Consider the following 21,859-nt stretch of genomic DNA (forward strand, 5'->3'; position numbering starts at 1 on the left):
ATCAGCCTCAAGATTAATTAATTGGGCTGGGCTTTCATACATAGTTTCCTTTAGTATAGTTGTACATAACTTACTGCAGTTTGAACTTTTTTTCAAAAGTTTTGTAAACAAAAATTTCCAGCTTTTGTAAACATGCTTAATTTTGTTCTAAAAAATAATATTTTAAGTTTTCAAATATTTTACATACTAAACTTGTTATATATTGAACACAATCGTACAGGTTTTATGTGAAATTGCTGTAACTTATAGAAAATTAAAAGTTTGGATGAAAAAGAAACATTTTGCTTAAGATTTCTTCACAATGTTGAAAGGGGGATCAAGTTACCCCTAACATTTTGAAAATGCCGGTTTAAAATATTTTTTAAAAACGCTTGGCATTATTCGAAGAGTTTATCTGATGAAATACCCTTATCAGCAAAACATAGTTGAATGTTTAAGCTTTCAATTCATGCAAAAAGATCATAGTTTTGTGAGAAATTGACAGAGTTATGTGCGATACAAAAAAAGGGGATCAAGACTCCCCACTCTCCCCTATGATTTTTTTTCAATATTTACTGAAAAGGCTAGAAAAGGCTGCAGCCATATTTTCTCGACAAAATTCGTATTCGCCGAGATGTATGCAACGTACACGTTTGCTGCTTCACCGGTAAGATGCACGGTAAAGAGAGTTTAACGATTATTCTACCACGACTCGATATCTTTCCAGCAGAATGTGTGGAAAACAGAACAAAGCTGCACAGATAATTTTACTTAAATGCAAAATCATGTGTTAGCACCAATAAATTGCTGGATAAGAAAGTTAAACAGCAATGTTAAGATTTTTGGTTTCTTCAGGGATGGTGATGTCATGTTATGTCTTGCTCAATTTGTGAAAGGATTCCTCAATTAAATCAAATAAGTTCTTGGTAGGTATATTCTGTTCTGTTTTATTGACATTCAAAAGATAGCAAATGACACATACAAATTCTACGTTACATAGAATGATTGACTGCTTACTGGTTTAGTACATATTTCCCAACTTTAGTAAGTTTCCCTTTAGTTCACCTTTCTCCACACAATAGTTTAGTATCGTCTGATTCTTTAACTTTTATTCTCCAATTATGGTGCGATTTATTCCTTCGCCCTCTAAAAAAGTGTGTGTGTTTTACAAATGCTCTCCCTCTGATCTCTTGTACTTCTTCGTCCTTGGTCCATCTTAACTCGCGACGAGCTTTTGCAGCTGCTCGCTGATTTCGGCCGAATCAATCTCCTTCTTGGCATCCTTGCCGCCGGGTTGCCCCTGCGCGCCAGCCGTGGGCGCCACCGGCCGGGCACAGACCTTCTTGTGCATGAACCAGTGCAGCCGCTGGCACTCGCGGTCACAGTATTGCACCTCCTTGCACTTGGAGCACTTTTTGTCGGGCTTTTCCTCGCCGCACGAGCTGCAGAAGGAAATCGTGTCCTGGAAGCCACGCTGCCCGTTGATGGCCGCTTTGATGATCTCGAGGGCGCACGCCGGATTTTCCTTGCTCGCGAGCTGCGTCACCACCTGGCGGAAGATGGTGCACTCTCGGAACGGGAACTCGCGCACGCACTCGCGGATCGTCGCCTCGATGTACTCGAGGGAGCCGTCCTTGCCTGTGGGTGGGAGGGAGATGAGAATTACAACATGTTGCTTTGGAAACATTCCTCCCAAAACTCACCCAACTTGAGCACTCGCTTTGCAAACAGCTCTACAAAGTCCAAGCTCTTTTGGTCCTTGGCGCCCGTTCCCTCCTTGTCGGCCTTGTCCTTTCGGGCCAAAAAGTAGTCCCGGCACTTGGCGATCTCGTTCAAAAAGTATCCCAAATAGTGGAACTTGAACGCCATCACCTCGTTGACCTCGGTCCGGCGCTTCATCTCCCGCTCCATCATCTCATCCAGCGCCTTTTTAAGCCGCTTCAAATCCTCCCCAAATAGTCCGTACTTTTGCAGATTCAACGCGATTCGCACCGGGTGAATGTTGATCTGCATCACAAACTTGTGGAAGCCCTCGAGGTGCACCACCGGCAGCAACGGATCGCTCGCCGGGCTCTTCGTAAAGTGCTCCACCTCCTTCACCGGAACGAAGTTGTTGATCGTGGCCACGACCTGATGATTCGCTACAAACGCCGCCATCTGGGACGCCGTCCTGCCCACCGAATTGACCGCGTTCGGATTAGCCCCAGCCAGCAGCAGCTTCACGCACACGTCCACACTTCCGGACAGCGCTCCAAAGTGCAGCGCCGTGTAGTTGTACTCGTGCTTGCCGGAATTCACGTCCGCGCCCTGGTCCAGCAGCAGCTGCACGGCTTCCTTGTTCCCCTTATAAGCAGCGTGCTGCAGCGGAGTCATCCCATTCTCGTCCACAAAGTCCACACTCTGCTTGAACTGCCCAAGAACCAGCTTCAACTCACTCACTTCGTTCTTCGAGATCCGGTCGAAAATCTGTTGCTGATCCGCCGTCAGAACCACCTTCGGTTTCTGCTGCTGCTGCTCCTTGGCCGCCGGTTTCTCCTCGGTCGCGGACATTGTGTGGGCGTGTGTGCGGGTAACTTGTACAGATTCCACTTGGAACGGATTGCTGGCACCGCAGAAAAAAGCAGATTCTTTTTCTCACGCACGAAAGTCTTCACTGATGGTGGCCGCCGATGAAAAAGTAAACATGCGCTTTTGATTCCTTTAATTTTGGACAGCTGTCAAAAGAGATGAGGTATTAGAATGAAGCGAAGTACTAGAAGGTGAGATACTAGAATAAGAAGTACTAGAATTTCAAAAAAGTTCTGTATCACGGTTATGGAAAATCTGCAACAATGTTAATGAAATTATAAATTGTTTTCAAAAAACCTTTAAACTTTAAACATAGTTAAAACTGTTACTTAACACCACAGCTTATAGGGCTTTAAAATAAACTCTAGAAATGTTCTACAAAAACAAAAGCAGCCAGCCTTACTGCGGCATGTTTACCGCAGCGAGGATTCTGCGAATGGATCAAATTTAACAGAATTTACATCTGAGGAAGGATGAGTGGACATAACGAATTCTAAAATCCCTTAAAAATGTCCACGTCATTTGTGGATGGTTTTCTAAAAAATTTAAAGAAATGAAAATGTGTGGTCAACAATCAAAAATACATAAAAATGTTTTTATAACACATTTTTTTTGCTTATAATTTTTTACCTTTGTTTTTTTTTATTTTAGTTATAATTCAAAGTTATTGTTACAAGAGCGTCCAATTTCCCGGGAAATGGGAAATTTTCAACCAATTTCCCGGAGAATCTCGGAAATTCCCGGGAAATTTTAAATTTATTGAAAGTTGTTTTGATCATGGTTCTAATGCAATAATACTGTTTAGGACAGCGACATTAATGGTTAAAATAAGTGATGTTAAAATCAATTAAAAGCTCGATTGCATATGAAAAATCATACCACAAGTAAATATTCAATTTTTCTATCATACGAATAAATCAAAAAATGTTCTTTAGTATATTCTGTCGAGAAGTTTTAATCAAATTGTTTGGGCAGTGAGTAAAATGAATCCATACTCCATCATCAAAAATAATGTTTTAAACTTGCCTCTGTGAACAGTTTGAGAGAGTGTGGCTTAACACATAATGTTGAAATGAGAAAAAAATCCAGAAATCATGTATTTCATGACAAATAACTTTTCTAAAACAAGTAATATTGGTTTGAGCTCTTGAACCAAAAAGTGAAGCTTTTACTTCAAACAACTCAATGTTTTCAAATATTTGGAGCAAGTTTTTAAAATATGTTTGCATTTTTTGGGCACCTCTTAGACAATACAAAGTATTTTTTCAATGATTTTTTTAGGATTTTAAAGTGCCCAAAATGCCACATGGTTTTTAGTTTAATAATTGACTTTGGTTGAAAGTTTTTTCATATCTCAAAAACATGATTTAAATTATACGATAAATTATTTTTTTTATTTTACCCTCCAAAAACCATTGTTTCATCGGTGCTCCATAATTCTTTTACATACTTCAAATTGTAATTCCTTATTAAACGAATTGAAGTACTTCTTCCTGCACAAACCTATTTGAAATATTTAATGATACCAATTCAATTTTCCTCTCGTTTGATCAAAAACGCAAACAAAACGTTAAAAATCTCAATTTTGCATTGGCAGGAAGTGGTTAATATCTTTTTTTAAATCTAGATTATTTTTTAAAGGTCCAATAATCATACGAAACACACAAAAAACTCTAGAATGAAATAACTCCAAGCTTACCTAAATTGTATTAGTTTATTTTCATGAGGTTAGATCTATTTTCAGATACTTAAGAAATTAATATCATCAGAAATAAATGTTGTCATCAAATTGTCTGATCATCTGATTAATTAAAAAAAAAATAATAACAATAAATTGAATTGAGTATCTTTATTTTTTTTCAGAGCATTTTCAAAAAAAATGGTTCCAAATAGATAAGATATTCGGGAATTCCCGGGAAAATCACAAATTTCCCAGGAAACGGGAAATATTTTTTACGGGATATCCCAGGAATTCCCGGGAAGGGAAATTGGACGCTCTAATTGATACCAATTGAAAGTTTTTTTTGGCAGCAAGAACTGTTATAAGAAGTTTTGATTCTGAAGCTTTTTTTTCCAATAAAATTTACAACTCCTATACTTCAAACTTACGTGAAATAACTCGAGGATTTCGCATATGTCACAATCTAGATCGAAAAGTGTCGTCATTTAGGCCTACAGGGCCTAAAGGGCCAAAGCGAATGGTTTAAGAAGTTTGTTATAGAAAAATCGTAAAACTATGAGAAAAAATTTAATCATTCCTTGTTTCTCACCCGCTTTGCTCAAAACGTTAAATCTTTAAAATCAGAAAGTCAAAAGGCTGGATTATTTTTGCCCAACAAATTCAAGGATTCCGAGATTTAAAGATAAAAATTTAAAATTTGAAGAGTTTGTAATTTTTTTATAATAAATCTATGAATTCGATTATTTCAAGTCTTCAGCAAAATGGCGGCAAAATACATAGGAATACTCTAACGTTTTATGTACTTACTTCAAAAACAAAAAAAGTTTTTTTTTTCGATTAACCGAAGTGTCTAAAGAAACCTTCAGATGATTGATTTTTGGATAATCAAGTGTGAACTGAATTTGAAAATATAAAAAATAGTTTTTTTTTTATAATTCTTTGAATTTTTAAGGTTGATTTTTTTTAAATTCATAAACTTCTAAAAAAAATCCTTTATTTGTAAGTTTTTAAAGGATTTTACAATCATCCATTTTTTCAAATTAACAATTTCACAAATAACTAAAAATAAAAAAAAAAACAATTCTGAAATTTTGAAATTTCTCGTACACAGCTTCAAAAAGTCAATCCATTTTATAATTCACTAAAAGTTGAATTCCCAAAATCAGTATTTTGAGATTTTCGATTTTTTATATATGTTTTAGATTTGAGATCATCACCGGGGTGATATTAATAGCTAAAATCGGCCAAAAGGTTTGTATGAACGAAGGTTTGTATGGTACTTCGGATAATCGAATCATGAACAAAAAAAAAAATGTTTTTCGTATTTTGTTCTTGGTTTTTACTAAAACCCGTGTTCTGCGACCCCATTTTAGTCAAATTTGAGTAGTTGATTGCCTGTTAAATTATAAAATTCATTTTTCAATATTTCATTTTTTCAATAGCTCTGAACCTTTTTAGATTAATTTAGAAGTCAAGATCGACAATCAAAAATAAGACAAAGAATACATATTTTTTCCTGATTCCGAACTTCGGATAATCGAGTTCGAGATCGAAAAAAAACTCAATATTCCCAAATTATTATAATTACTTGATTTTGATGAAAAAAAATTAATTTTCATATTTATAATTCAATCATTATTCACGCGTTGAAAAAACAATCCAATATTTTCGTCTAAGAAACTTTTTAAAATTGTTTTTTTCGTTCCTGAGATGAAGCACCTTAACAATTAAAAAATAAAACTTTTGTTTGGAAATTTAGTAAGTCTCACAGAAACATTTAATTTTCAAAAGCCGATATCTCAGAAACTAATGAACCTATTGTCACAGTTGAAAAATAACATAATCAATAATTTTATAATCCTTACATTCAATTATAAAAAATATGTAAAAGAGTTGTTATGGTTAAATATGTTCACATGATTGACTAGTCAAAAACAAACTATTGAATTTTATTCTGCTTATGCTTAATTATTTGCCATAACTTTATTGAACCATGCATGACTATAGCAACGCTAGACATAAACGGCCTTCAAGCTTGATAAGGATTAAGGGTAAGTTAAATACACTTGTCTGCTTCTAGCAAGCCAGCCGGGCGGGGTTAATATCTAGGAAACATCACAAAGAGACTTGTCGAGTAGGATTAATTATGAAATATAGTTACGGTGAGATGGCCTTTTACACGAGATTTGGTTTTGAAGCTTACTTAGTCTGAGAATCCGTTCGCACAGACGTAGTGCCAGTTTGCCTAAAAAGATCGTCGTTTAAATGACAACACATTTGAGGATAGAGAACTCCCAACTCACCTGAATTCCCAGCGTCCATCCCGTTCCAGCCGGATTGTCGGCACTGATTCCACTTCGCTTGCAAATGAACCCAGACTGGGACACCGCAAAGACGTGCTCGCCCACGGAAACGTTCTTGAAGCCAACGTTTCCCTCGTAGTGCGGCGGATCGTTCTGGATGTTGGCCAGCAACTGCCAGTGGCTACCCTCGGGAAAGGTGGCGGTTATTTCCTTCCGGACCGAGAGCCGCCCGCACGTGTCCACCGTCCAGATGCCGGCCTTCCCGACCGAGATCTGCTTGAAGGTTACACCTCCGGGCGGTTCCACCGGTTGCCACTTGTTTCCGCTGGGGTTGTCCCGCGAGATTCCACACCGCCAGTACGCGGAACCGTTCTTGCCGACGGCCCATACCTTGTTCTCGTAGCAACTAATACTGACTAGCGGCTGATCGCAGGCCACGTGTTCCCAACACATTCCCTAGAAGGAGAAGGTTGTGAAAAATTGGTATTCGAGGGATTGGATGGTTTTGGAACCTACCGCCGGTTGTGACTGCGAGACTCCCCGACGGTACAGCACGTCTCCGTTGGCCGCAACGGCCCACACCGTAATGCTACAGTCCACTTCATCGCTGTCCGGTTGAAGAGTCACGTCTACGATCCTGGTGTTGCCCACCTCCTGCCACGGTCCGTTTGTCGTGAGTCGACACTTCCGGTACCATCGTCTCCTACGGACGTAGTCCGTAAACTGCTTCTTGGCATGGTAACTAGCTGGGAAGTCTACCGCGTACTGCCAACCGTCCCGGTCTACCCCACCCGGGTTGTGAAAGTCCACCAACCAATCGCTAACCCATTGCCAGTGCATCGACAGAAGCTTGGTATGCTCCTTGCTTCGTTTGTGCTTCCCCGTTATGTCACTCCACATGTGACGATCCGTCGGCAATCCCGTAGTCGAGAAGCCGGACAGCGGATTCCACCGTTGATTTTCGTAAATATAATAGTTATGGGTGTCTGTCATTGGATTTATTCCCTGATTACTAGTTTCAAGTCCCTTCAGAAAAGCTCCGCCCCAACCCCCCGTGTAAACCCATGCCGTATTGTCGTACCCAATTCCCCAAACAACCCCAGCTTTACAGGACTGTACCCGCCTCAGATGACCACCGATCTGACGCCAAAAGACATCCCTCAACGGTATTATCAACTTTGGACTCTCGTACACGATCGTAAAGATCTTCACCCGACCACTGCTGTACAAACTGTAGATCGTATCCGGGGCCAGCCCGTTCCTGTACTTGAACTTGGGATAATCCTGCCCGTTGACGGTAATCCGAAAGCCATCCGCTTCGCTCCGAATCTCCAGCTTGAACTCCGCCCCCGTAGCGAACAACATCCGGCCCTCCCGCCGCTCGTCCTCGTTCCAGTGCGAACCCTCCATGCAGTTGAACACCGTTATGTGCTCGTTGAAGCGCGGGTTAATGTGCAGCGAGATGTTGCGCTGCGACTCCATCTTGTGCCGCACGCGTACCGTCGGGTGGCTCTGCAGATCGAACCGGATGTGGTCGGCGTCGTCGTACACGAACCCGCTGATCTCCAGCCGCGAGCCGATGATCATGCTGGAAAATTGAGGTACTAGATTGGTTGGGGTAGCTTACGATTTATTAATCTTGGTTGGATTTGACCGATCGATGTTATGTTTACAATTTTTAAAGAGAAAAGTTTAAAAGTTATCAGTGAAACAGTGTTTTGCAGTTCCTTCTACGTAAACAAAAAACAAATTTCTAAACCATATCCCAAACCTACCCATTATTCAGCGCCGTCAGGTACGGCGTCTCGGCCGCCGAAACGTCAATCTTTTGCTGGAAGTTGCCCTCTTCGGTCTTCGCCTGGGAAGCCTCCAGGTTCGTCGGATCAAACACAAACACATCACCGTTGTTCGAGGTTATCCACTGTGAGCGCGGCGAAGGTTTTCCGTGCACCTCGTTAATCTGACAACAAACGGAAGTCAGGTGGGACAGCCAATCCTCCAGGTCGGTGTCCCCGTTGAACTGAATCTTGATCGGGGAAGACCCTTGCGGAAGTCGTGGCGCATGGATCGCAAGCCGGGCAGATCCAGGTTCGCTGCAGCACATTACGCACGTGATCTCCGACAGGGAGAATTGCATCTGGAAGAAGGGTGGTCAATTTAGAGTTTGAAAAAGGACTTGAAAGAGCATTACCTTTGTTGTGATCCCGTCCGGGTTCAGCACGGTCAGCGTTCCCGAGTCCGGTCCCGTTCCCTGGTTGTTCACCCACTCCAGCTCGATCAGACAGTCCTCGAACGGGTGTCCAGCTTTGGCAGCGCGAGCCTCGCCCGACTTGACCCAGGAAGACATCTCGATCGCCTTCTCGTACGTCGCAAACTCGCTCGTGTTCATTGAACCCGGCGGCCGCAGCTTCAAATCGTCCAAAATCTTTACCCGCCACGGCTGCGTCAGCTCCTCCTGGTTGGCGTTGGCGAAGCTGTCGTTGAACCAGTTGGGCAGCTGGTTCGGATCCACCGTAACGGCTCCGGCAGCGCAGCCAACCCACAGAACCTCACACTCGGCCCAGTTCTGTGATCCACCGTGGTCTTCGTACTCTCCGAAGACGCCCGAGTCGCGGGAACTCTCACCCTCGAACACGCTCGAGTCCGTTTCCGGATGGGCCTCGGTGCCGACGACGGAACCAACGCTTCGCACTGGACTCCAGGCGCGGGCGTTCTTCAGCTGCTTCCCGGATATCTCGTAAATCTCGTTCAGAGGAACGCTGGAAGACACTACCGTTTCGTTCGAAAGATTCCTGGTAACCTTCTTCTCGACCAAGCTTCCCACGTGTTGTGGCTCGATCTTGCTGACGATCGCACTCGGCGATATTTCCGGCTTGTGCCACAATTCAGGGCGATTCTTTGGATTGACATTCGGAGCGGAGCGGGACGTTTCCTCGTTGTTCTCCACCAGTGAAGCGTTCTCCTGCTGCAGCTTCTCCCGGTACAAGCTGTTCAAGCTGCGATGCTTGGTAGACGGAGACTCGCTACCGCTGCGACGACTTGATAGTGAAAAGTTGCTGGAAGTACGGCTCATCTGCAGGGGTAGCTGAATCTGGCGCCACTTTTTCCCGGTTGGATCGGTAGCGGACACTCCCGAGCGGAAGTAGAGGGCGCGATCTTCGGATCCAACGGCGAAGACCTGATCGTTTGGAGCGACCGAGATGTACGAAATGTTGCCGACCATTTCGACCCAGCCGCTACCGATTGCCGCATCCTCGCAGATTCCGGATGCTTCGCCGTGAACTCCACGGCGGAACCAAACGTGGTTGTCGTTGGTGACGCACCAGACCGAGTTGGTACCCACGGAGACTTGCGTGATTTTTAGATTCGTGCCCGGGGGCTTAACCTCAAGCCACGTGGTGCCCATGGGTACATCTCGCGTAACTCCAGCTCGCACGATAGCTCGTCCATTGTACAGCGAAGCCCACACTAGTCCGGCAGGTCCAACGGCAATCTGCGACACTTCACATCCCGAGGGAGTAGTTACGGAAGTCCAGCGTAGACCTTCGGGAGACGTCGTGCTAACTCCGGCGCGGAACATCACCCGACCATGGGCAGTTACTGCCCAAACGAGCAGCAGTCCTGGAGCCGCTCCCGGTACACTACTTCCGTTGATGGCAACGTCAATGAACGGTTCCTGGGTGGGATCTTTGTGAAGTGGTGCCACAGCGCACCACGAGTTCAGCGCGCAATATCTACGGAAGCGAACCCACTTCCGGCGTCTAACGCAAGACTTCCAGTTCTTCTGCGGGTGATACGTCGCTGGAAAGTCTACCGCGTACGTCCATCCATCGTGATCCAGTGGTTGTCCGTCCAGCGTCAGGTCAAGCTGCCACTCGCCATCCCACTGCCACGCCATCGAAGGAAGACGAATCTTGTCAATGTTCCGGTCGACGGTCCCATCTACATTCGAGAAGTGATACCGATCCGTCGGCAGCAACCTGCTCGAGAATCCCTCGATCGGCAACCAGCGCTCGTTCTCGTACGCTTCCTCCTTGATCCGGATCGGTATGTCCAGCCCGTGAACGTGCACGTAAACCTGCCGATCCCCTCCGATAGCCCACATAAAGTGTGGCACTACCGAGATCTTCTTGAACTCCAGCCCCAGATACAGGAACTCACGCCAGGCCGCTCCGGACGTTGACAGGGCGTACACGCGACCTTCATTGCTATTCGCAAACAGCAACGTACTTGGCATTGTTCACACTGAATACTGATGAGAACGCCTAGACTCTTTGAATTTTTCACCTAACAATGACCAGCCTTGTTACATTCTTCAGCACACAAACAAATCGATAATTCTGATTCACCCTTGGGCGAAGCTAAATTCGGCCTCCCTATGACTAATTCTACTCGTTCTAACAGAGTAATAACACTTAATACATGCAACTTGTAGCTTAAGCTACTACTTTAGACAGACTCGACTTCGTCTACACACTTTTACAGCTTCTTATCGAGAAAAAATTGCAAGCTGGCGTTCTCACCGTACAGCTTAACATCAATCACGATGCACTTTGCTCAAGGTTTGCTGGCGTATCGATGTGCATAGTACAAGATAGGTATACAAGTGTCACGCTGACAGATGTCGAGGTACGCCCTGCCAGATAGTGTGACGAAGGAGGGGAACAAAACAGATAATACAACAAGGTATACAACTCCGAAGTAAACAGCAAAAAGGAGAGTACAAATCAGCTGGTAGTTCGGTATTTTGGTTTAATGATAGCTGAAACGTGAATCAACAGGTAAAAATAGCTTTATTTACGCAAATTATCTCGGCTTCACAACCGTCAACTCCAGAAGTGAAACAGCTCTTGATCGACCGGATTCAACTCCTGCACCGGAGTTTTTCCTTTCCGGTTCTCAATACCGGGTTCGGCTCCATTCAGTATCAGCACTTCCACCAGTTCCCAATCGCGTTGCCGGTATGCAAAGTGCAGTGCTGTATTACCCTTGACATCTCTAGTATTGATCTGGGATCCCTTGCGGATCAACAGTCCAACTGTGTCCGTTCCGTAACCATGCAGCTTAGCCTTCGAGAAGTTCTTCACGAATAGCTGCAACGCCGTCTGTCCGAAGCTGTTCTGGGCGTTCAGGTCGATGTTCTTTTCGAGAAGCCGCTGAACGAGGGTCACGTTCGGTTCCTCGATGTAGCTCAGCAGTCCTGACAGTGGAACGTTCAAAGATTCACTTTGGAAGTTGTAGTTCAGCGCATAGTCAAAGTCAAGGAACTTTTCAACCACGTAGTTCAGCGCTCGACTGCAAGCTTCGGCAAACAGTTTCGAAGCTTCCTCTGGACACCGTTCGTAGAGTGAGTCGAACATCATCTTGGTGGTTTCTGGATATCGATCCAATAGATCGCGGTAGTGAAAATTAAAGAAGCTACGAGTGCAGCAGCTCACCACCGCAATCAGGTACTTGTGGGCATGGTCTCTAAATGAAGGCAATTCTCGAACCAGCGGATACAAAATCTTTGCTACCTTAGGAGCATTCCCAAGAACTCGCTGAAGTGGCGTTTCACCAGCGTTGCTGACCAAGTCCAGTGGCAGGTTATGTTTCATTAAAATATCTAAAACTGCACAACTTCTCGCGAAAAACAGAGCCGATTCACCGTCGTTGGCCAGTTGGTGAACATCCGCGCCAAGTTCAATGACCATTTCCAGCATTTCTCCAGCTTCCTCACCTTCCAATCCGCAAATTTGATGCAAAACCGTGCATCCAAAAGAATTCGTTCGGTGAATCAGGTTAGGACCATCGGGATGGCGTTCCAGCAGCAGGGTTAGCATGGCTGGACTTTGCACGTAGTGAATGGCGTGGTTTTCGCCGTGATTTAAGTGGTCGAGAGCTTCTTTGCTCGATTCGAGTAGATCGCGAGCGAGCGCGAGATCGTTCGTGCTTACGGCGTGATACAGTGGAGGTGGGGCAGTAAATATCGTGTCAGTCAAGTCGATTTGGATGAAATCTATAGAATGAAATAATAAGGGCATTTGTTTAGCCTCGTTTTTTACTTTTTGAATTAATACAATCTATCACTAATTTGTTCTATTAAACTTTTTCCCACTGATCATTTTTGATTCATTGTTTAACTTCAGCTACCTCATTATTTTATTTAAAAAAAACATCAATATTGTTTGAATGTTTTTGCCTTCCTCGCCTCACTAAGGAAAGGATACCCGGACAGACGGTAATAACAAAATTCATGCCATTTCAATAACAAATACTGTTAAAATAACAGAAAATGTTATGGAATCTTCTTGAAAAATCAATTTTTGCATAAGAGTTTGATAACAGTTTATGTTATCATAACAAAATTTGTTATTTGTCTGATATTGGTTGATAGCCAAAACAACTTGGGAATAACATTTTTTGTTATGGAAGATTTACTCCAACTGATACACTCAAACCCCGGTGGTTTGACACCAACTGTTGTCAAACGAACGGGGTCACTTTTTAGTTTGACACCCCTTTTACACGGAGTTCACACACACTACCAAACGTTTGTTTTGATAGTGTGCGTGAGCGCCGTGTAAAAAGTGACAGTTCGTCACTTTTTAGTTTGACTTTGACAAACCAACGGGGTACAAACTAAAAAAGTGTCAAACGAAAAAGTGGCCAACCACCGGGGGTTGAGTGTATTAGAAAAATAATAACAAATATTTGTTCGAAGAATATCGAAAAAAATTATTACAATAACAATCCAATACCAAAAAAATCATAAAGACGAAAAACAAATCATAAAATGTTTTTTTTTTTTTCATAATTTTTTTTTATTAGGTCCTTTTCGGTGCTGGGACCTGGTTAGGACCGAGTCGGCTTTTGTAATTACATTTTACTTAAAGCTAAGATTAATTACAGAGGATCTTGTGTGTAAATGTTAGTGGGAGGGGAGCCGATTACCCGCGGCCTACTCGGGGTTAGTAGAGAAGGGATTGATGTTAAAAGACAAGGCGTGGGAAGGGAAGGGGGATTGTGTAGGGGTCTTGGTTGGCTCTGCTGGCCTTTGCTTTTGTCCTCAGCCGCAACTCATAAAATGTTATTGGCCTAGTATTTTCAAATATCAACAAATGTTATTCCCAAGTTATTTCCGTCTGCTCGAGCATCGATCGATCGGGTCTACAATCACTTGAGAAATTAACTTCTTAACCCTCTACAACCTAACCCCGCCTTTAGACGGGCTTCGATCTAAAAAATCGCCTAAAATCAATTTTCCAACCGATTTTTGATCTTAAAAAAGCATTGGAAAGAAGAACTCTTAAAATTTTAGAAAATTTCAGGGTTAACTTGTTTAATGTGACTTTGCCAATGTTTTTAAAAATGTCAGTGTTTTAGGGGTCTACTTTGGCTATGTTTTTTACTAACATTTCCTATATTTTCAGTAAAAAGAAGTATGCAGTAATTTTTGTAGTGCCCCAGACTATGCCTCTACGTATTTTGTTGCAATTTAAATGATGATGGTGCCATTCTATAGGAGAAAATGTGAAAAACATGCAAAAAATTGAAAAAGTAACTGTAAAAACGTGAAAAAAATAGATAGGCAAAATGTAATTATATTAGGTGGTAGAATAGGCCAAATACTACCAAAAACAAACATAAACTGAACAAGATAAAACAAGCAAATTAAAATACTAAAAATAAAACAAGAAAAACATGAAACAAGAGAAGTAAAGTTTTTAGTAGAACAAAAGTTGCTCAAAATGACCTCCTGAACACGGGAAAAATAAATATTTTCGAAAAAAAAATTTGGACAGTAGAGGGTTAATTTGACTTCCTAGACCCACCTTCACGTATACATATGGTGTGTGGTGGGACGTTGATAAAAAATTTTGCCCTGGATTATCTCGGCATTGGCTCAACCAATTTTGTCCGTTTAGGTCTCATTCGATCCGTCTTCAGATCCCATAAGTCGCTATCGAAAATTATGAAGTTTAGTAAAGTACATCAAAAGTAATGCTAAAAACGGTTTCTTCTAAAGTTGGAAAGATTGCAAAAAGGGTGGTTTTTGTAATAAAACCCATCATGTTATACATTTTTAGAATGGTATTAAAAAGACCTTTCTAACGAGACCAAAACATTGGAGATCTGACAACCCTATCAGAAGTTATGAGCAATTAATTGTTAATTTAATAGTTATAATAGGCTAGATCTAAAATATCTTGATGAAAATGTTGCTCGGATCTATCATGCGACCCATCGTTGAATGGGTAATCAGAAAACTTTTCCAACACGTTAAAAAGATTGAAGATCTAACAACCCTATCAAATGAAAAACATAACTATATCATTGTGAAGAAGGCTTCAATCACATAAGGGTGGATTAAGTAACGTTTTTTTATTTGCTAAATGGATGACTATCTACGTGGCAACTTAAAGATTTAATCATAAGAAATCCGACAGTAATTTTTAAGCTTAACATTATGCCGAGAAAACTTTTTTTTTCTTTTTAAAACAGCGATCATGACTCTGAACAGTACAAGTCTCGACTTTTTTTTATTAGGTCCTATAAACAATCGAAAACATCGAACTGAACTGAAGTCAGAAAAATTTTGACTGGAATTTTTAATTTTTCCAAAAAACATTTTTTTTTTAAATCAAACCTCGGTGGCAAAAAATTTCTCCATATTTCTTTATGGCTCAATGTTATGTTTTTCCCCTTAAAAAAAACTTCGTGGCCCTTCTTGACAGAAATGGTCCTTCTTGACATCACGTTCCGTAGTAATACGAAAAAACGAAACTATTGGCACTACGCCCCCCGGGGCATGGCCTTCCTCTAACGTGGGATTTCTGCTCCAGCGCCTCTGACGAGACAGGAGAAACCGGGACCGACGTTTTACTTCACCATCCGATAGAAGCTCAGTGGATAAGGCGGGAATCGAACCCGCGTCTCATAGCATCATCGGGATCGGCAGCCGAAGCCGCTACCCCTGCGCCACGAGACCCACACGTAGTAATACCTGGCAACCTAAAATCAGCAAGAAAACTACAGTAATTTTTAAGCTTAACAAAAAGTTTTACAGTGACTACAAGTAGTGTTTTATTAGATGCTTAGAGAAGTTCTGTTGGAAACAAAATGGTACAATCAATCATCTGTTGTTAAACTATGAATAGCAAAATTCAGTGTTTCCTATATGTCACTGTAAAAAAATCAACAAGTTCGTAGAAACAATTTCGAAAATGTCTCCTTCAAAACGGCGCTCATGGCTCTGAACAAGTTTTACTTTGGAGGCAAACCGGTCTGCTGGTTAACTTGGGGCTTCGTGTCCTTAATTTTGACGTCAGTTATACCGGGATCAAATTTGAAGAACTATTCGCGTGTTTTGCAGTCATTTGTTGCCATCACACTGCTTGATAACATTGTTTCCAATTAAAAAAAAAATGTCTGCGATCACCGAAACCAACACATTTTTCGAGGTCATCAACATTGTTTTTATAGAATCTATCCTAAGATTTCTCTCCGTGCCGCAAGTTTTATAGCTTACTTCCCAGTGAGAAGTTGGCTCGAGCCTCATTCTCAGTGGGTTAAGTCTCAACATCTAATGATAGTGTTGCCAAATTGACAGATTGTTAACCCTCAGTAAATAAATATTAATAATCCAAGAATTTTTTTTCAAAATCTTGTGAAATGAATATGAAACGTGTTTACTCAGAATATTCTGAAACAAACACAAAGTAGATATTTTGGTCAAAATATTCTCACCTGTCTGATTTTCAGCAAAACTGCGCAACTCAGTGAACTTCTTGCAGTCTTCTCTATAATATCGCAACACCTTCTCAAGCTTCTTAATATCACTCCTAAGATATCGCAGGTGATGTTTCAGAACGAACTCGATTGTTCGGTGATGCTTGTTCCAAAACAACCACTTTAGCAGTTTGAAGGCACCATCGGTGTTGAAGTAATTCTTTGCAGCCGGATGTGTTTGATACTCTCCATCTAAAAATTCCAAATGCCCATCCTGAAGCAGCTGATGTAATGCGGTATGATCTTGGTAGGTTTTCAGTTTCAGCAGTGATGGTTGATCTCGTATTTGCAGCAGACAGTATTTGACAGCTATTTTGTTGGTTAACAGCTGTAACAGAACGCTGTAGTTCTTCCTTTCGTAGGACAAGTCCAACCTGTACCGGACGATTGCATCTTCAACGAGTTTCTGAATTGAATCACTTCCAATTAGCGAGAATATTGATATAAATCTCGCTTCGCGAGATTCGAAATGAAATATCTCACTGAAAGCCTGCGATTCGCTTTTATTGTGGTATTTCTTCCGGTAAGCCATCATTTTCTTCAGAATTAAAGTGACTAGTTCAACGTCAGCGTGTTGCATCGCCACTGCGAATGCGTTGTACTGATTGCAATCACGCAGGGTGCAGTCAAATTGATCGAAATGATCTTCTAGAAGCCAGTTGATGACATCTCTTCGATTCTTTCTGCAAGCTTGAATCAGCGGATTGTGTCCAGGAAGTGCGATTTTGGCTCCCAGACTGAGCAGCCGCTGCATGACGTTTATTTCTCCACAAGAAGCAGCCACTTCCATAAAGGTTTCACAAGTGCCACGTGGTCCAGTGTAGTTCCACGTGAGAAATCCATTCGGGATGAGTGTGTCAATCAGTTGAGCTACCTTGAGCCGATTGTTTTCATTGGGATGTATCACAGCTATGCATTCACCTTCTACTGGTTTTTGTAACAGAACTAAGATTGCTCGTTGCAAATGGTCTTCATGAATCTCTTGACAGTTCAAACTGCTAGCTTTCCAGCACTGTTTAACACTGTTTGCAACCAAAATGGTCTTATCAAGCCAAATTGGATCTTCCAAATCTAATTGATATCTCGGCTCCAAACATTTTTTCACTTTATCGAAGTCATCCTGATACATTTTTAAAATCTCTTCGATCTTAACCCGTTCGCCACTTCGTACAGCTCGATGCAACGCTGTACCGTCGATTGTCGGTGCGTAGATGTTCTTCACTTTAACTCCAACATCCTCATCCGTCTCGAAGTCGTCAATTAGCAGAGGATGGGGCTGTCCTTCCGGAGGAATATCGTCAAAAAGTCCGAATCCGAAAACTTCATCGGAGCTCATAGTCACTTATAGTCTGTACTCGCCCGGTCCACTTCGGAAACTGAGCGCCAAAAACAAAACAAAAGTATTGCGACACATGTGCTGCGATATGAGTCACAACGTGAAGAATAACATATGGGGGTTCACGACGCGCAATTGCGTCCCTGCAGTAAAGTGCACGCGTAACTTCATGGGCTGCATTTGAACAACGTTACGAAATGATTCACGCCAAGGTGTTCACTATAAACCCGACACGTTCCCACAGGAAATCCACCATTCGTCAGCTAACCTTCGTAGTGATTGGTTCAAACCATGGAAGGAGATCAAAGTGAGTTGGAGTCCGAATATCCGGAAGAGTTCGGATTTGGATTGTTTGACGATTTTCCCGCCGATGCAGTGCACCCGCTGATGATCGACGACTACGAGGACGAAGCGGAGTTGAGGCGCAAACTTAAGCAGCGAGGTGCGAACATTTATACGCCGATGAAGGAATCCACTCAGTTGCATCGAGCGATTAGACGCGGGGACGAGTTCAAGATTAAGCTGCTGATTGACGCGTATCAGGAGGATTTCGAGAAGGTTGGGAGATATTTGGAGACGGAGTTTGGGTGGGATTTGGCCGATCGTGTTTGGTTGTGGAAGACCATACTGGTAGCAAACAGTGAAGACGAGTGTCAAACTGCGAAAAGTTTGGAAAACAAGAATATCAGTCGCGAACAGTTGCGTGACGCAGTGTTTGTACTGCTACAACACCCGGTAAACGACGAAGAGGTAGCGATACTTCATCCAGATGAATCAACGCGACTCCCAACTATTCAGCTGATCAACCGGTTGATCCCAAACGGTTACCTCACGTGGAGCAATGTTGAGTCCGAGGAGAAGCAGGAAACGTTCATGGAAACGGCTGCAGCACGTGGCTTAAACAACGTGATCGATCGCCTGTACGAGTTGGGAGCACCGATCTCCATTCTGGAGCACAACCCGTTGCTGTCAGCTTGTAGATCCTCCAAGCAGGACACGATCCAGTGGCTGCTCACCAAGTACTTTGACTTCTTTGACTGCACAGCTCGTAACCGTTCGCAGGACAACGCACTGATCGTGGCGATGCAAAAGAATGACCACAAAATGTTCGATCTCTGTCTGGAGAAGATGATCGCGTATCGTCAGTGCTATTTCAGTGAAACCGAGTCGGAGGCTTTCGGTCGGCTGTTCCGATTCGAAGCTAAAGATTTGGAAAGTTTGTCCATTTTCACATTTTATCGAAATGGCCCAGTTAAAGGAAGTATTGAGCGTGCCATAGAGAAGTACGGGTTCGATCTCGCCTACCAGTGGAAAGGAGTAACCATCCTGGTTTGCATGCTGTGCCGAAATATTGCCCTGGACTACTGCTTCGAGGGCATCCGGAAGAATCCCAAACTGCTGGGAATGGTCGTTCACGGAAATACCACTGTATTACACGAAGCAATACGGTTCAAACATTTGGATTTCCTACGAGAAATGTACCAGCTGACTCCAGAGGTCAAAGACTACTTCAACGGTGAGGGAGGACTGAACGTGCTGAGGACTGTGCTGTACGAAAAAAGTCACGACAGGGTAGACTTCATCCTCAAGCATCACGTGGATTTCTTGAAAAGTGACGAACCAGCACTGAAAGAAATTGTGTGCAGCAATATTTACTCCAAAGAACACTATGATCAGCACTACAAATTGTTCATACAGTATTTCCCCGAGTACAGAGATGAGATCGAGAAAGCTAGAACGCAACCACCCACGCAATACTATTCATTCGGTAAGTGACTAGAAAGTCAAAACCCACAATACGTCTAACCTTTTATTTTCATTTCAGGCGTTGAAGGATCATTCACTTCTATCGGGATCGACGTGTCCAACTTGGACGACCTACCGAAGCCGTACTCCACTGTTAGAGGATCCAAAGGAGAGACGCTTCTCCACCTGGCGGTCGAAAAGGACAACCGAGAACTGTTCACCAAGCTGATCGAGGCTGGTTGTGACCTGGCCACGCTGGACAACGAAGGCAACCATCCGATTCATTTCGTGCAGAGCGTAGCTATGCTGGATCTGATCATCGAGCGACATCCAGAAGGTCGCAAGCTGATCCAACTAACAAATCAGGACGGATTAACGGTTCTGCACAAGATTTGCTCCCTTTATATAGGGCACGAGCCGTTGATTTCGCTGCTGGAGAAGGTTATCGACCTTGGAGCGGACGTTCACCAGTTGACCAACGAAGGAGAATCGGTCGTATTCTTCACGGGAAGTACCGCCGTTCTGGAAGTCCTGATGAAGCACAACGTCCAGCTCGACATAGCGACCAAAGAGGGAGAAACGGCACTGCTGCGAGCTCTGAGAAATGGGAACACCTGGATGGTTCGCGATTTGCTGAGACACGTTCACCAGCTGCCAACTTTTAAAGATCACGCCCACAAGTACCTGGAACCGATGCTCGGACGGAATCGCGACTTTTTCAGCTGCGACTATCAGGACTTCTTGGAGCAGTATCCGGAAACAACCAAACTGTTGTTCGATTCGCTGTTCAACCATTCCCGCGAGGAGGCCTCTCGGGTGTTCAACAAAGTTTGCGGAAGTGCCCACAACTTTGTTTCGCGAAAGTTTTTGGAGTTTGACTACGATCTGGACTACAACTACCAGGACGACTACCAGTACACTCCGATAGTGGGACTGCTGAGCTACATGGAGGAACCGAACAGGCACATCGTGGAGCAGTTGCTCCAGAAGGGGGTCGATCTGCACATCCGTAATCAGTGGGGACGGGATGCATTACAAGTTTTGGTCAATGGATTCCGGTCTGCCAAGTGGTACGGACACGACGTTGGGACGGTACAGCTGCTGGTGGATCATGGTGCCGCTGTAAATGCAACCGATGAGGAAGGAAACACTGCGTTGCACTTGGCGTTCAAAGACGGAGAAGCGGAACTGATAGAAGTTCTAGTCCGGAATGGAGCCGATCTCAGTGCGAAGAATAAGGAAGGAAAAGTACCGTTGCAGATGGCTTCTGAAGTTATTCAAAAAATATTCTATTTTTTGGCTTGAAAAATAATTATATCCATATATATTTGCAAGAAATTCATCAGATAAATGAAAATTTATCAAAACTTATAGAGCATTTCGACGCTGTCATTCTAACTAACCTTGAATAAACATAAAATAGAGCACGCAATGTAAACAATAACAAACATGTTTTATTTGCATGACCATTCTGTGCATTGCCCTGAAATTTGGTTGGATTTGGTTGCAAGCGAGCTCGTACTTGTGTCAAACGAGTTCTAACCTGAAATCCCTTTGGTAAATTGTCGCACTTACATCAATTTTCAAGCTGTGTCAAGATAGCACAACAAGATTGAAACTTATTTCATATGAAAAGTGACAAAAATGCACGGAGATTTTTCGGTTTTATTGAATATCTCAGGATTGAAATCTATCGATCGATCTATGAAGGTCAAAGGTGAAGCATTGTGAGCTGCACAAAATGGCGTTCTTAACTCAATTTGGCCCAAAATGCACGTACGACAAGTTAGCACGACAGCGCCGATTTGTCACACTGTCGATATGTCGTTAGTTGGACCAGATTGCGACCTGCTGGATGTCGCACAACGATCAGATTCAGCATAGCTTCGCTCTGAACAAAATGAATCTGATGGTTGCCTTCATTATCCAGCATGTCCAGTTCACGACCGGCTTCGATCGGCTTGGTGAACAGTTCTCGGTTGTCCTTTTCTACCACCAGGTGGTGAAGCGTTTCCTTTTTGAATCCTCCTTCCATTTCACTTTACTTTCCAATTATTGTTTTGAGATACTTAATACCGACCATTCTGAAACGCGCAAATGCATCCCTGTGGCAAAGTACAACGAAAAAAGATGGGACAAGTAGGGTATTTTAACCATTAGTGGACCCCTAGTAGAGCCGAAGCACATTTTTCACAAATTTTAAATATTTTAAGCACTTTTTCATAACCCTTTGTACAAAACAATGGATTCTGAAGTCTTTTGAACAATTTTGACTATATGTTTCATCAGTTATTTGTTTTTGAGCAGAAAAATAGCAAATTGAAAAAAAAGTTTTTTTTGCCTGTTGTGGACCCCCTTTTCCTATAGTCGACCCGTGTCCATAATCGGATTGTGGACCCGGGTCCACTATAGGCAAACTGTTATTTTTATACCAAATTTAACCGATATTTGATGTTTCGATGCATGGTGTAGGTC

The 21,859-nt window shown here is 42.8% G+C and overlaps 4 protein-coding genes across 4 annotated transcripts; 1 reads left to right on the forward strand and 3 right to left on the reverse strand.

Moving 5' to 3' along the window:
- Window positions 1–902: 902 nt before the first annotated feature.
- LOC120416574 (ankyrin repeat and MYND domain-containing protein 2) lies at window positions 903–2,675 on the reverse strand. Its single transcript, XM_039578307.2, has 2 exons — window positions 1,683–2,675; window positions 903–1,617 (listed from the first exon to the last, which is right to left on the reverse strand). The coding sequence occupies exons 1-2, from the start codon at window positions 2,527–2,529 to the stop codon at window positions 1,196–1,198; spliced, it is 1,269 nt and encodes a 422-aa protein (XP_039434241.1). The 5' UTR covers window positions 2,530–2,675; the 3' UTR covers window positions 903–1,195.
- A 3,500-nt stretch (window positions 2,676–6,175) lies between these two features.
- Window positions 6,176–11,162, reverse strand: LOC120416582 (tectonin beta-propeller repeat-containing protein). Its single transcript, XM_039578317.2, has 5 exons — window positions 8,723–11,162; window positions 8,307–8,668; window positions 7,048–8,119; window positions 6,532–6,987; window positions 6,176–6,473 (listed from the first exon to the last, which is right to left on the reverse strand). The coding sequence occupies exons 1-5, from the start codon at window positions 10,766–10,768 to the stop codon at window positions 6,432–6,434; spliced, it is 3,978 nt and encodes a 1,325-aa protein (XP_039434251.1). The 5' UTR covers window positions 10,769–11,162; the 3' UTR covers window positions 6,176–6,431.
- Window positions 11,163–11,305: 143 nt separating this feature from the next.
- Window positions 11,306–17,772, reverse strand: LOC120416583 (uncharacterized). Its single transcript, XM_039578318.1, has 2 exons — window positions 16,261–17,772; window positions 11,306–12,529 (listed from the first exon to the last, which is right to left on the reverse strand). Exons 1-2 carry the CDS (start codon window positions 17,636–17,638, stop codon window positions 11,358–11,360), a joined length of 2,550 nt encoding a protein of 849 aa, XP_039434252.1. The 5' UTR covers window positions 17,639–17,772; the 3' UTR covers window positions 11,306–11,357.
- A 27-nt stretch (window positions 17,773–17,799) lies between these two features.
- On the forward strand, window positions 17,800–20,826 carry LOC128093606 (uncharacterized). Its single transcript, XM_052711058.1, has 2 exons — window positions 17,800–19,406; window positions 19,464–20,826. Exons 1-2 carry the CDS (start codon window positions 17,930–17,932, stop codon window positions 20,687–20,689), a joined length of 2,703 nt encoding a protein of 900 aa, XP_052567018.1. The 5' UTR covers window positions 17,800–17,929; the 3' UTR covers window positions 20,690–20,826.
- Window positions 20,827–21,859: the final 1,033 nt, after the last annotated feature.

The sequence above is a fragment of the Culex pipiens genome, chromosome 3 (genome assembly GCF_016801865.2).
Source record: "Culex pipiens pallens isolate TS chromosome 3, TS_CPP_V2, whole genome shotgun sequence".
NCBI classification, from domain to species: Eukaryota; Metazoa; Arthropoda; class Insecta; order Diptera; family Culicidae; genus Culex; species Culex pipiens.